This window comes from Babylonia areolata, chromosome 18 (genome assembly GCF_041734735.1).
Source record: "Babylonia areolata isolate BAREFJ2019XMU chromosome 18, ASM4173473v1, whole genome shotgun sequence".
In the NCBI taxonomy this organism is placed as follows: Eukaryota; Metazoa; Mollusca; class Gastropoda; order Neogastropoda; family Buccinidae; genus Babylonia; species Babylonia areolata.
In genome coordinates, this window is record NC_134893.1 from 40,087,229 (window position 1) to 40,103,011 (window position 15,783).

The following is a 15,783-nucleotide window of genomic DNA, read 5'->3' on the forward strand; positions in this document are numbered from 1 at the left end:
ATGGGTCCAGTCTTCCTGGGGGTACTGGTTGCCAGGGCCTTCCTTTGGGTGTCTGACTGTGTTCCTCTCTTCTCCACTCTGGGAATGCTGGTGACGACTGTTGGGAACACCTGCCTCTTCCAAGATGGGTGGGTGACATTTGCTGGGATAGGCTTTGCTTCATGTTCCATCAAGACTGGGGTTTGTCTTTCAAGGCGTCTTGACTGGTGGATGAAGCTGCCTCTTTTCAGCCGGTTCTTGGTACGTCTGCTCATTCTGTTGTTCATTGGATGGTTTTCAAGGTATTTGAATTTTGCTGCCTGGATGAGGATCTTTGTGTCCCTTCTGTCCTCCAATGACTGTATCCCAGTGGTCTCCTCCATCTTCAGAACTGTGGTGGATCTCATGGCGCCAGTTATGACAAGCTGAGCTTGGTTCTGTATCTTGTTGAGATGGTCGTGGTTAGACTTTGCAGCTGATGCCCATGCTGATGTCCCGTACTCAACTACAGGTCAGACTATCCCCATATAGAGTCTCTTTAGGATACGTTCATCAGCCCCCCAGCCCATCCCTGTAAGTTTCTTCATGATCACCAGTCTCAGCTTGGCCCTGCTACAGCATCTGGTGATCTGCTGTTTCCAAGTGAGCCTGCAGTCAAAGGTCACTCCCAGGAGTGGGTTCCTCTGCAAGCCTTTGGTTGTTCAGTGTCAGTTTCGCCTCTTGCTTCTTGCTGGATAGGCTGAAGACTGTGTAGGTTGTTTTGCTTGAGTTGACAGAGACAAGCCATTCCTTGGTCCAGTTGCTGATCTTGTTGAGCGCAGTCTGGAGGCGTACCTGTGCTGTAGTGGTGTACTCTTCAGAGCATCAGGGTACCAGGTCATCTGCGTAGATCGCTCCTCTGACCCTTCTTGGCAGTTCTCTGACGATGTCATCTATGAAGATGAGGAACAGCGTTGGCGAAAGGACTCCTCCTTGTGGTACTCCCTGTCTCAGCATCTTCTTCTTGCTCTTCTGGCCCTGAATCTTGACTTGGGCTTGGCGGTTGTGTAGGTACTGGCTGATCCAGGTGTACATCCTCCCAGACACACCACATCGCCGTAGTTTGAGCCTGAGTCTGTCATTCCAGACTTTGTCGAACGCCTTCTCCATGTCAATCCAGACAGCAAGCATGTTCTTCTTTTCTTGGAATGCGTCCTCAATGCTTTGAGCGATGCATGTGATCTGGTCTTCTGTTGATGTGTGTTGGCGGAAGCCTGCCTGTTCAGGGCTCAGCAGCTGATGCTTCTCAAGGTGCCAGACAAGCCTAGTGACAAGTCTCTCCATCAGCTTTCCCAAGCAGCTTGTAAGGCTGATGGGTCTGTAGTTGTCAGCCTTCGACTGGTCCTTTCCCTTTTTGTGAATGGGGATCATGTCTGCTTCCCTCCAACACTGTGGGACTGATCCTATCTTCCAGCTGGAGTTGAAGATTGTTAAAAGGACTGCCTTGCTCTTCATCCCAAGATGCAGAATCATTTCATTTGTGATTCCGTCTGGTCCAGGTGACTTCATCAGGTTGAGGCTCTGCAATGCTTCCTCCAGCTCTTTCTCTGTGAAAGCTGAGGTCATGACTTCCTCTTGGGGCTCTTTCTCATGAAGTTCACCTTGGGCCCTGTGCACTGCAGCTCTATGTTCAGGAGGGACTTCCAGATTGCTGATGTTTTCATAGACGTCTATGAAGTGGTCTGCTGCCTTCTTTCCAGAGAGGTAATTTCCATTCTCTTGTATTGTTATTGTGGTGTGACTTGTTGTTTCATTGCTGAGGGTTCTAGCCAGTTTCCACAGCTTGGTGCCATCCTTGTCGAGATTCAGGCTTTCAGTTTTCTCTTGCCAGCTTTTTCTTACAGCTTGTGCGCAGGACAGCTTGTATCTGGCAGTTACTTCCTTCAGCGCTATGTTGTTCTCCAGTGATGGCTGCTTTTCTGCTTGGTCCCTGGCTTCCATAACTGCATCTTCCAGATTCTGGAGTTCCTCCGTCCAGTAGGGCTTGTAGTCTTTGCGTGCTCCTCTTGGGATGGATTCTATAGCAGCTTTCAAGACGGCCTTTGTGAAGTCTTGAACCATCTTGTTTGAGTCCTTCTGCCTGATGTTGATTGGCTTTGTGTATGTAACTGAGTGGACCAATCAGCTTAATTGTTTTCCCGAACAAGAGAGAACGTGGTAAAATCAAGTTGTGTCTTGGTCAAACAGCACCTGTGCCCGGTGGATTAAGCTATGGAGTGCCAGGAAGAAACAAGCGGCTCAAGTGCTCCTACCAGATTCAAGATGTTCCTATCAAATTTCCTGATTGTTCCTACAAACACTTGACAGGAGTTGGCATCTCTGAAGAAATTAAGTATTTGTCTTCAGTCTGCTGACAGTGTTGTTGGTGCTACCAAATATCTTAAGAAAATGAGACTCACTTGTACATAGATATAACATTATTTTGTAGTATTGTTACTTTGATTTAATTTCTTTCACTGTCTGTGTTTACCTGTATAATACCTTGTTGCTTTCTGGGGGGTTTTCCAGTGTCAACACTGCCCCCTGTTACTCTGCCACCAGTCAACAGAGGTACGTTCCATTCTTGTTTTGTGACAGAAGTAATTTTGCCTGGAAATCTTATTGTAATATTGTCCAAAAAAAGATCATCAAATTCTGCCATTTATCAACATGTTTGAGTTTTTTTGTTTGGGTTTTTTGTCGTTGTTGTTGTTGTTTTAAGAAATGAAAATATTTGGGAAAGAAAATGAGAAAAAAACTTCATCAAGACAGTCTCACCTGAAGTACTCCCAGCTTGAAACATTTGATGGGGGCATAATGAGGGTTCTTAAGAGGTTTTTTGTATTTGAATCTTGTTAGCTGAATCACTGTTTTTCTTTTATTTTACACTGCATCTTTGACTGCTATTGTTTTTTTTATTGTCCTGTCCATACATATGTCATCGTTATCCACATACTAAAACACATACATGCATGCACACAATTGATCATCGTCAATACTGTACAGGGTGTGACAAGGCAGAAATAGACCTGGTGTTTGTGCTGGATGCCTCCACCAGTGTGACAGAACCCAACTTCCAGCTGATGAAAGACTTCGTCAAGGACTTCCTCTTCATCGCTGACATCGACAGCGGCAATGTGCGTGTGGGTGTGGTCACTTACAGCACTGAGGACTACATCGAGTTCCACCTGAACAGGTACAGCACCAAGGCAGATGTGTTTACTGCTGTGGACAACATCCCCTACCGTTACGGCAGCACCAACACAGCTGACGCCCTCAACACCATGAGGACGGAAATGTTCAACCCTGTCAACGGTGACCGTGCCTATGTTCCCAACATCGCCATTGTAGTCACAGATGGGGTGTCCAACATCAACTCACGCCAAACCATTCCTGAAGCTGAGCAGGCCCGAGCAGAAGGCATCCACATCTACGCCATTGGTATCGGACTGACAGATACCACCGAGTTGGACGGGATTGCCAGCAAGCCAGTGGAAAAGAACAGCTTTGCTGTGCAGGAGTTTAGTGAACTCCGGTCTCTCAGGGATCAGGTCTTCGCTGCTTTCTGTCCTAGTAAGTCTTTTTCTACCTTTATGTGCCTAAAATAATGTGAATCTGTAAATCTCTTCAGTCTGTATTCTTGACACAACCATCTGTGATATACATTGTCAGAATACTGTGCTCGGTTTAAAGTTAAGTATTTTACCACTGTTTAAAATGAGGGATGTTTTAAATGTTCATAAGATACCCTACAAAAATAGTGCATTGAAAATAATTGGTTAGGAACATCCTGTTGTTAAAAGGGGGGGTAGTGTAGTGGTGGGGACAGGGGTTGAGTAGTTGGTGTACGGGTAGGTGTAGAAGGTGAAGAGGTAGAGTAGGATAACAGCAGAAGATAGGTGCACAATCCACTCTCTCCTCGTACCACAGCAGGGTCTTTTAGAAAGATGAATTGAGGTGTTTATTTCTCTAACTTAACAGCACACAGCCCCCATGGTACTGTCTTGACCGTCTGGCTCTCCTGGCCTGCTTCAGGGATGGAAAAGAAAGAAACCCCACTTGCCTATTCATTTTATCCTCTTCACAAGCTGGCACCGCATGCAAACTATCTTCTGACCCAGAACGTTTCCAATTGGCTGAAGTTAACAGACCAATCTGGGACCAACCGTGCTAGACTTGCACATTCAACACTTTTCTCACAGAACCCAGCATTGTCAAGGAGGAGGGGAGGGGAGGGGGGGGGTGATGAAAAGAGGAAGGGAAGGAGGAGGAAAGATCGCCCAGCCCTGATTCTGTTCTAAACAGCTCATGATAAACACACCACACCATGTGGTGACCATTGAGGCAGATGCCATCCTGCCAGAGATCGACATGGGGGGGTAAGGAGGGGGGTTGGAGGGGGGGAGGGGGGGACGGGGTTGAGGGTGATGGGAGTGGAAGGGAAAAGGGCAGGGGAGTGTATAGGAAGAGAATGGTCAGAGGAGATACCATCTTTACTTAGTATTTCTTGATAACTTGCTCCCTCTGTACTTGGCCAAGGGAAGGGGGGAAAGGGAGAGAGGGTATGGGGAGGGGTGTTGGTGGGGATAGATGCCATGAAAGGGGGGTGGGGGGAGAAGAGTAGGGAGGTAGGAAGGAGGGGTCCATCAGTGCGCAGTGTGTCTGAGAAAATCCCATGCTTCCACCATAGGCGCCTGACACACTATAACATCCACCCCTTGCTTTTGAAAGCAATGTCCTCATTGCTGCAGATCGCATACCAATCAATTGCTTCATGCAAATGGTGAGACAAATTCTCCAACGAAGAGCATTAGCAAAACATTAATACATAAGGATCTTACAGGAATCCCTGTCATCATACATTATCTGATGTATGTCACCCTTACATATTACAAATAAATGCAGAGCATTGTCAGCAACAAAAAAGCAGTACCTAAAAACCTTCAAACAAGAAAGGCCAGTATAGAAATTGTAACTTAACAGACTGAATAACCATAAAACATGAAAAGCAGCATTAAACTTCCAGCTAAAACACCACCCTGTATGCAAAATACCAGATCCACTAGCAGGCTACAGCAGCAAGTCTACTCACTGAAAGGTGGTTCACATTAGTCTTGTACATAGCACTACATTTTGGGAGTATTGACCTTGTCAGTCTCCCATCCCAGTTCCTATCCATTTGAGCCGACATTCTAGCACCTTTTGAGCCACAAGACATGTGAATTTCAGGCTTCAGATGAGACCTGGTGCTAGTCTCACACAAACCAGTGCACACTGATTTGCGTGATGGTCTCGGAGTCTTGACTGCAGCTTGGCAGTCTACGTCATTCTCCCTCTTCCAACATTGACCAGGAATCCCTGGATCAGGTGGCATGGGCAGCAGCACCCATTCATCTCGGCATGGATCATCACCATTGCAGTCACCTACTGAATGGCTCTTCATCAGTTTATCTGAAATGCTTTCTTCCAGTTTGTGATCCCGCCCCTTGAGACCATTGTGGAAGTCTCTGTGTATTTCATTGTGGGAAACCTTGCTCTTTACTTTGGGGAAATCCTTACCCTTGTTGTGGTTTGGGGAAGTCCTATTCCCCACTGCTGACTGGATTTTTGCTTTCCCAACTTTCTTCTTTTTCTTTTTGCCCACAGCCCTGTTCTTAACTAAAACCTCATCTCTCTGACCAACTAGACCTGACACTAGCCCCTGCATGGACCTGACTTTTCCCTCTAACAACAACAGTTTGTCCCCCAGTCGTGCCATCTGTTCCCTGGCCTGTTGCTGTTGTTGGTCCTCTTCCAGCTCTCTCTGCAGCCTCAGGGCTTCATCTCTGGCCTGGATGAAGGTGGTTTGAGGCTCTCGCCTCACTACCTGGCGCAGCTCCCTTTTCAACAAGGTGTTCCGGAGGCCACTGATGAAGTGGTCCCTCAGCATGTTAGCGGTGAGGGCCCCAGTCGTCTTCATCTGGATGGTTCTCTCCATGCTGCGCAGAGCATGAGAGTAGTCCATGATGGACTCCTCCGGCTGCTGTACCCTGCTGAAAAGTATGGACAGTAGTGTGGTGACACGCCGTCCATCACCGAACACCCCCAGCAGAATGCCGGTCACCTTCTCTGGGGTGTTGGTGTCCTCCAGGTCCCGCAGCATCAGCTCCCTGCGTGCGGTTCCCTGCAGATGGCTGTAGATGAAGTATGCAGCCATCTCGTCTCCCATGGGGTATGCGGCCAGGACCCTCTCCGCCTCAGTGACGAAGTCCTCAGCCGACGTCTCGCCTGGCTCACCAGTGAACACTGGTAGTGTGGGTGCCGCACACCACTGCATGGGTGACTGCTGTGCTGTGGTAGTAGACATGGTCATCCTTGGGCTGGGTTGGGCTGTGCTGGGCTGCGTTGGGCTGTGTGCTGCTAAAGATAAGAGACACCTCACCTGCTGATCCTGTCGGCGACGCCAAGTTGTTAAAAGGGGGGGTAGTGTAGTGGTGGGGACAGGGGTTGAGTAGTTGGTGTACGGGTAGGTGTAGAAGGTGAAGAGGTAGAGTAGGATAACAGCAGAAGATAGGTGCACAATCCACTCTCTCCTCGTACCACAGCAGGGTCTTTTAGAAAGATGAATTGAGGTGTTTATTTCTCTAACTTAACAGCACACAGCCCCCATGGTACTGTCTTGACCGTCTGGCTCTCCTGGCCTGCTTCAGGGATGGAAAAGAAAGAAACCCCACTTGCCTATTCATTTTATCCTCTTCACAAGCTGGCACCGCATGCAAACTATCTTCTGACCCAGAACGTTTCCAATTGGCTGAAGTTAACAGACCAATCTGGGACCAACCGTGCTAGACTTGCACATTCAACACTTTTCTCACAGAACCCAGCATTGTCAAGGAGGAGGGGAGGGGAGGGGGGGGGTGATGAAAAGAGGAAGGGAAGGAGGAGGAAAGATCGCCCAGCCCTGATTCTGTTCTAAACAGCTCATGATAAACACACCACACCATGTGGTGACCATTGAGGCAGATGCCATCCTGCCAGAGATCGACATGGGGGGGTAAGGAGGGGGGTTGGGGGGGGGGGAGGGGGGGAAGGGGTTGAGGGTGATGGGAGTGGAAGGGAAAAGGGCAGGGGAGTGTATAGGAAGAGAATGGTCAGAGGAGATACCATCTTTACTTAGTATTTCTTGATAACTTGCTCCCTCTGTACTTGGCCAAGGGAAGGGGGGAAAGGGAGAGAGGGTATGGGGAGGGGTGTTGGTGGGGATAGATGCCATGAAAGGGGGGTGGGGGGAGAAGAGTAGGGAGGTAGGAAGGAGGGGTCCATCAGTGCGCAGTGTGTCTGAGAAAATCCCATGCTTCCACCATAGGCGCCTGACACACTATAACACTGTAATGTGGGGGGGGGTTTAATGAATAAAGAGAAGAAAATGTTAAAGTGATTAAAATGGTTTCAGCTAAACTTCATAGACTGGTTTTGACTTTGTAAGTAAAATTCTCTGTATGTGTGTAATCTGTTTGTCTGAATATAAATGTTTTGTTTTTATGTGGGTATGTTAAACATCTAGTTTACTCTGCATGAAGTAAATCATGTGGTGGATATAACTCAATTTTACCACAAACAAGTTAGATATTGCCACAGACATAAGATTTCTGAGTTGAGGATTCGCTTGTACTGGTTCTTTTGCTAAAAAGTTAGGAAAATAGATTTGGTATGTGTCTAATGCGAAAGCCCAATCTCTCCACACACCCACCCTCCAAAACACACACACACACACCACCCCCACACTCCACCCATGAACAAGACTGTGTAATTGCTTATAAATCTGTGTATTTGCCAGATAGTTTGTTCCTTTGATGCTGTTTTCTTTCTTTCTTTTTTTTTTTTTTTTTTTTTTTTTTTTTTGAGGGTGGGGGGACACATTTCTTTGTTTTCTGAAAAGAAAAATTTTGACTGGCATAATTCACAAGGAAACAAGGTATCATCTGATAGTTATTACTGTAATTGTTTGATCACTTGTTGAAATGCTAACTAATACTCCTGATAAATGGAAGTAAATCCTGACAAAAAAAATACATGGCAATGAAAATATGGTTATGGAAATAAGTAAACCAGAATGCTGATGAACCAGCAGTTGTTTTGTTGTTGTTTTCTGTTGTTGTTGTTGTGTTGCTGTTGGGTTTTTTTGTGTGTTTTTTTCATGGTTTCTTTGGGTTGGTGAGCTCCATGAAATATTTTGAATCATTATCTGTATATATGAGACATGTAAACAAAGGACTGAGTGTGTAAGGAGTGTTTCATTCAGTCCGTCAGTTCCGTTTTTGACTCTGTTTTTGTATGCAATAGTGTGGTGTTTTTCCACCTTCATGTTTCCAATTTTCTTCTCTACAGGTTACCAAACAAATCAAAAGGTATTCATTAGAAGTTGTTCAATTTGAGTGAAAATTGTAAACTGCAGCATTGCATACATTATTTTATCAAGTGTTTTGTTTATTTATTTGTAGCAGCTGCTGTTCTTGTAGTTAAATAAATGTTTGCAGGTAAAATATGGTGAACTATTTTTTCATTGAAAGATGTAAACTGTTTGTTTAAATGTTCAGTCCAACTTTAATATGAATTTCACAGCTTAGTGCAATATTTGATATAGATAATAGTTGTTTGTTTGATATGTTTTTTTTAATGAAATTAGGGCGCAGTTAAACAAGCAAGTGTCAGTGAAGAAATTCACCTTATATTTGCAGTGCATACCGGTGCGCCCATTATTCCGCCTTCTAAACCAGGTGAGTCACTTAGCTGTTGTTTTCATTTTTACAGACATTTTATCTACTGCAGTGAGAGTCCATTGACACCAGCACAAAACATAAATGTGGTGTTGCTGCTGTTATGTGTAGTTTAATGAGGCACTAATTTTACTGACCAAACTTCAACATTATGGGTTGCAATCAGATTATGTTTTCCTTGATTAGATGAAATGGATCCACTTGTCAAAATGTAAACATGATTGGTTCTTGCTATAATAATGTTTGAGACAACATGTGGTGAGACGTGAACTTGATGGATTTCTGTATACATATTGGGTTATTTTTTTACTGTCGTGAAGTAACCGATCTTGATGTGGGTAAATGTAACTGTAATGGGTTGATATTACTTATAGGTAGTTTATGTTGACAATGTTAATCTACTGTGTTAATTATACAGTTATATTGGGAGTTGCTGGTGGTGTGTATGCAGAAAAAATTGTGTCTGCGAGGTGTAGTACATATTTACAATATAACCCCCTCTTCTCAGTTGCTTTACACTGAGGAAAACAAATTTTGGCTTATCATGTGAAACTGATAAGATCTTTGCTATAAAGAATAGGTTACTGTTAACAACAATGAATATTATTTGTTGGTTCCCTTCTGGCCTGTCTCACCTCCAAGCCTATTTCACACCTTCACACCAACCCCTTTCTGTCCACAGTTCACACACACCTGTGTATCTCTAACAGTGGAACTCCAAAGGTCAAATGGTTAAATGTAAATGGAATGGAGACATTCTGCTTATACTGCTTACTCTTGCAGATTGTGCTGGCTCCCAGGTCGACCTGGTCTTCGTTCTGGACTCTTCTACCAGTGTAACAGAACCCAATTTCAAACTGATGAAAGACTTTGTCAAGGACTTCCTTGTGACTGCTGAAATCGACAGCGGCAATGTGCGTGTGGGAGTGATCACCTACAGCACTGAGGACTACACTGAGTTCCACCTGAACAGGTACAGCACCAAGGTAGATGTGTTTACTGCTGTGGACAACATCCCCTACCGTTACGGCAGCACCAACACAGCTGACGCCCTCAACACCATGAGGACAGAAATGTTCAACCCTGTCAGTGGCGATCGCGATAGAGCTCCCAACATTGCCATTGTAGTCACAGACGGAGTGTCCAATATCAACTCACGCCAAACCATTCCTGAAGCTGAGCAGGCCCGAGCAGAAGGCATCCACATCTACGCCATTGGTATCGGACTGACGGACACCACCGAGTTGGACGGGATTGCCAGCAAGCCAGTAGAAGAGAACCGCTTTGCTGTGCAGGAGTTCAGTGAACTCCGGTCTCTCAGGGATCAGGTCTTTGCTTCTTTTTGCACAGGTATGATATCAGTGTGTATTTCATCACGGCAACATAATATAGCTTTGGTGTTGCAGTTTAGTACACTGTGAGCACCCACTGAATTGACTGAATATCTTTAATGTCTGCAAATTGATGTAAGTAGTTCTTAAAAGAAAAAGTTGTTCAGGGGGGACACAGAGAAATTTCAGCTTCAGAAGTCAATTTTTTCTGTCAAGTCCAGCATTGTTTTACATCAGTAACTATCATTTCAGTTTGTAGATTAAGCTTGATTTATAACTCAAGCACAAGGAGCTGAACAACAATAGAAATACAACAACAAAATAAAATAATAAAATTCAGTTGGACATTACACTAAAATTCACCCATGCGTAATTGCAAACATACCTATATTTTAGAGTCACCAGAAACATTCAGTGGGTGCATGCTCTGTAACATTGTCAGTTATGTTCCAATTGTAAAATGTAAAGATGTTTAGAATCATGTAATCAGTGATGTATTCAACTCTGGCTGTTGTCAATGTAAACATTATATCAGCCACCAATTCTTGCAGGCCATCACAACTCAACCACATTGAATGGTATTATCAGTGCTTGTCTTTGGATTTGCAAAGCATTTACATGTTTTGAGATTATATTGGAAAACTGATTTTTAAGGAAATAATAAATCGCAGTGTAGATCTGTTTGATTGATTTATTTATGTTACAGTAATATTCATCTTTTATATGAAAATATTTTCCATGTACAAGTCTTGATGTATGATTTTCAACAGAAAAATACCAACTTCGTAGAAGGTACAGAGTGTTAGATTAGAAATTGTAGAGTGGCAGCAGATAACAGCAGAATATTGTTAACTGCATTTATTTTTCAAATGAGAATATTTATTGCAGTTATTGACATATTTTGCTCTGATTTAACTCTAATGATCTTTCCTTTGCCTGATCCTTTGCTTCACCAGTTTTTTTTAATTTGCTACTTATCCTGACTTCAGTACAGTATTTATTTCCAACAATGTTCTGTGTCTAACCATTTCTTTTCTCTGTTGACAGCCTCTGGGTGGCACTGGGTGTATGATGTGTTTGCCTAAAGATACTTACACTGTCGTGTGTACGTTCACCGCTCACTGTGAGGTCGCAGGGCGGGTCTAGGTACCTGTTTGTTGGTCAATGGAATTGCTGTGTCTGCGTCTGTTCGTTTTCATTGTTGTTGCCATGTCTCAGAGGATGTTGATAAACTAGATTCCCTGCAGTCTGTCATCATCAGTTCTGCTTTGAGCACATGCACTTAAGAAAAAAAATGGTGGAAAGAGTCAAACAAGCTATCGCACTCTTGCTTCCAATTTAGGCTTTGCTTTTAACACAGCTGTCGCAATAGTCAGTGCATTTCCTGAATGATGACATTGTTGAACTGCATGTTTGCTCAAAGAGTTATGTTTCTTCGGAAATTACACATTTCTAAATTGGATCTTTTTCCCGACATGAAGTACTAATAATTCAGATAAAGGAGATTGTAAGCAATCTGAATAAACCATATGAACTGTTGGCATTATTTTCAGATCATTGTCTGAAAAGGGGCAAAGGTTCCTTGAGACCTGGTAACAACAATACATGCACCTGTTTCTTAAATTAATTTTTGACTGAACCTGAATTTTGAACAAATGAATGTATAACTATCCAATTTTACCTTTAGGATGTCTTCCTGTTCTTTTGTTTTCATCAATGACTGTTTGCATTTTCATTTCATGGACCACCATTCTACTGCAAAGGTATGTCGCTACTAACTGTCTTGTTCTGTTCCACATCAGAATACTTTTAGTTCACATCGCCTGGTTGTCTGTCAGACAGCTATTGGTGGTCTAAATTGGCCATTAGCTGTGCTCCATAAGAAGAACCAGTTGACCAGATCTGTACCACATTTGAAGTAAACAGTTGATACAAAGACACGCTGTCAGGGCTGTTTCGTTTTCCCATTGGTCTTTATACACTGTTACAAGATTCAGAAAACAGCTCTTTGGGTGGTTGGTTTTTTTGTTTTTTTTTGTTTTGTTTGTTTTTTTTGCATGATGCCAGTGTGAACAGCGATCAGATTTTTAACTTCTGGGTTTTTATTTTGGATTTTTTGGGGTTTTTTTTTTTCTTCAAAATGGGAGTGTGTATAAGAGTGGGGGTGGGGGTGGAATGGGGGGCAGGAAGGGAAGGGAGGGACCACACTGAAATTTAACAGCATATCTGAAAATTTTTAATTTTCTCCGAAGAGATTTTTTCCAAATGTATTATCACAGGCTAGCATGGATTAATGGATTCTTCTGTATGACCAAATCCCATACATTGATTGAAGCAGTTATGACAGAGCTGGAAATAAAAGTGGGGGGGGCAACAATTTCACTACGCATCTCTCTTCACCCTCCCTTGCTGAGAAATAATATCATATAAAGAAGTGGGGTATATCAAATACTTTCACAAACAGGATTCAGACATATGTGATGACTTGCCAAGCCTGTCTGTTTCTCTCACTCACTCACTCACTCACTCACACTGTCTGTCTCTGCTGTTTTCTGCTTTTGTATTTCTGCTCTGTCCAGTAACATACTTGACCACAGTTTTGATGGCTTTGTGTCATGCTAATATCAAGATGTGTTGTATTTCAGTTCCAGTCAACTGTCCACTTCATACATCAATTAACACACAGTTGTTGTAACTGCTTAAAATGATAACTATATCACTAACTGTTGGGTTTTTTTTAACTTTTTAACAGTATTCTGTGTAACATAACACTGCTTAAAGGAGCTTTAGTAAACTAACCAAGGCAGTATAACTGGTGTTTGTATGAACACAGCATGAACTGGACGATATCTCATGTCGTAGAATATATGTATATAGCTGTTGTGAACTTATTCTCTTATCAGGTGAAGCGCCCAAGATTAAGATCACTCCTCGTCCACCTGTGGATGATTGTAAGTGACTGGATTCGTGAGTATGACATTGTATTAATGAGTATTTGTGCATGCGTATGTACATACATACATACTGAACCATATGTGTGTTTGTAATAATATGTATATTTATAAGTGTATATATGTCAGGATAGATGGTTTAAAGATATATGCATGTGTGTGGGGGGGGGAAGGGGAGTGGGGGGGTTGAGAAAAGGAGAGGTGGGGCTCGTATAGCCATATGGGCACATGCCACAATCGGCGTATATGTACATGTGCCTTCATGCGCATGTGTGACTGTGTGTGTTTTGAATTCAGAATTATTGTTTGTATGTGGGGTCAAGATCACCTTGATGATGTGTATGATAATAAGCTTTTATAACTCTTTGCCATCTTGACAAAAATAATCCCAGAATAAAAGATTGTTGATAGCCATCATGAATGAATATTGCAGTGTTTTGTATAACTCTTTTTGTCACAACAGATTTCTCTTCATAAAATTTGGATGCTTTCTCCAGGGAGAGCGTCGCTATTTTCTTTCTGTATACAGTTTTATTTATTTTGCTATTGCAGTGGATTTTTCTACATAATTTCGCCTGGGACAATCCTTTTGTTACCGTGGGTTCTTTTACATGTGCTAAGTGCATGCTGGACATGGGACCTTGGTTTATCCTCTCATCCAAATAACCAGTATTCCAGACCACTATTCAAGGTCTAGTGAAGGGGGAGAAAATGCTGGCGACTGTGGGATTCGAACCAGTGCATTTGGATTCTCTTCCTTCCTATGCGGATGTGTTACCACTAGGCCAACACTGCACTATATATATATATATATATATATATATATATATATATATATATACAATGCCACAGTGAAACTAACTTTGATATGAGAAAAACTTATTTTGATATAATCTTACATGTGTACATGCATCTGTCCTTGTATGCTTACGAGTGTGTGTGTGTGCATATGAGTTGGCATGTACATGTATATGAGGGGGGTGGGGGGGGAGAGTGTAAGTTTTTGCGTATATGTGCCTTTGTATGTGTGTCAAAGGCAACATTCCCCCTATACGTAAATTTGTGTGTTCGTCAGCACTTTCATATGTTCACATTTGTGTGTGTGTGTGTACATATGTCAAACTGAATACTTACGTTCACCCTTTTTCTCTTTTTCTCTCTTCATTTCCTTCATTCCTTCTTTTCTTTTCTTTTTCTATCTTTCTTTTTTCCCTTTCCTTTACCTCCCCACCTGCCAGACTGTGCGTACACGAGAGCGGACCTGGTGTTCATGATCGACTCATCCACCAGCGTGACAGATGCCAACTTCCGTAAGGTGCTGGGGTTCATCCAGGACTTTGTCCGCTTCTCCGATGTGGACTCTGGCAACGTGCGTGTCGGTGTCCTTGTCTTCAGCACCAAGGTCAGTGCCATCATCCATGTCAATTCAAGGACCAGGGTAGTGTGTGTGTGCCACTGGGAAGGGTGTACAGGGGTGATAGGTTGTTTGAAGTCAAGATTACGGAACAGACATATAAAAAAAATTTTTTTAAAGAACGAACACACAACAGAACACACTGACATGACATGACATGATACAACACGACACGCCATGCCATACCACACCACAACCACAAGCATGCCATGCTACGCCACCCCATGACGTGACACACACCACACCATACCACATCATACGCCACATCACACCACACCACACCATGCACACCACACCACATCACACATCATATCACACCATGCACACCACATCACACACCAGACAACAACACATACCGCACCACATCACACACCACACAAACCACACCACACCACATGACATCATACAACCACAGCACACCGCTTACTTTATAAATCTAACAGAATGACCATCGCCAACTTACTTTATAAATCTAACAAAATGACCATCGCCAACTTACTTTATAAACCTAACAGAACAACCATCGCCAACTTACTTTATAAATCTAACAGAACAACCATCGCCAACTTACTTTATAAATCTAACAGAATGACCATCGCCAACTTACTTTATAAATCTAACAGAATGACCATCGCCAACTTACTTTATAAATCTAACAGAACAACCATCGCCAACTTACTTTTTAAATCTAACAGAACAACCATCACCAATTTACTTTATAAATCTAACAGAACGACCTTCGCCAACTTACTTTATAAATCTTAAAGAATGACCATCGCCAACTTACTTTATAAATCTAACAGAACAACCATCGCCAACTTACTTTATAAATCTAACAAAATGACCATCGCCAACTTACTTTATAAATCTAACAGAACAACCATCGCCAACTTACTTTATAAATCTAACAGAATGACCATCGCCAACTTACTTTATAAATCTAACAGAACAACCATCGCCAACTTACTTTATAAATCTAACAGAACGACCTTCGCCAACTTACTTTATAAATCTTAAAGAATGACCATCGCCAACTTACTTTATAAATCTAGCAGAACAACCATCGCCAACTTACTTTATAAATCTAACAGAACGACCTTCGCCTTGCAGGTGAAGGTGGAGTTCCAGCTGAATCAGCACAGAAGCAGCCGAGCCATCATCAGTGCCATCCAGCGCATCCGTTACGACTTCGGCACCACCAACACGGCGGACGCCCTGCGGATCATGCGTGAACAGATGTTCACTCCCCGGAACGGGGACCGGCCCACTGTACCCAACGCTGCCATCATCATCACCGGTCAGGAGTCTGGAATGTGTTTGTGTGTGATGTTGGT

The 15,783-nt window shown here is 43.1% G+C and overlaps 1 protein-coding gene across 1 annotated transcript in view; it reads left to right on the forward strand.

Annotated features, from left to right (window-relative positions):
• The window catches only part of LOC143292771 (uncharacterized), a 147,761-nt gene that overhangs the window by 85,189 nt on the left and 46,789 nt on the right, over positions 1-15,783 (forward strand). Inside the window, 7 exon segments of the mRNA XM_076603331.1 lie at positions 2,527-2,568; positions 3,004-3,570; positions 8,715-8,753; positions 9,537-10,103; positions 12,988-13,035; positions 14,274-14,437; positions 15,560-15,746. Coding sequence (XP_076459446.1) covers positions 2,527-2,568; positions 3,004-3,570; positions 8,715-8,753; positions 9,537-10,103; positions 12,988-13,035; positions 14,274-14,437; positions 15,560-15,746 — 1,614 coding nt within the window.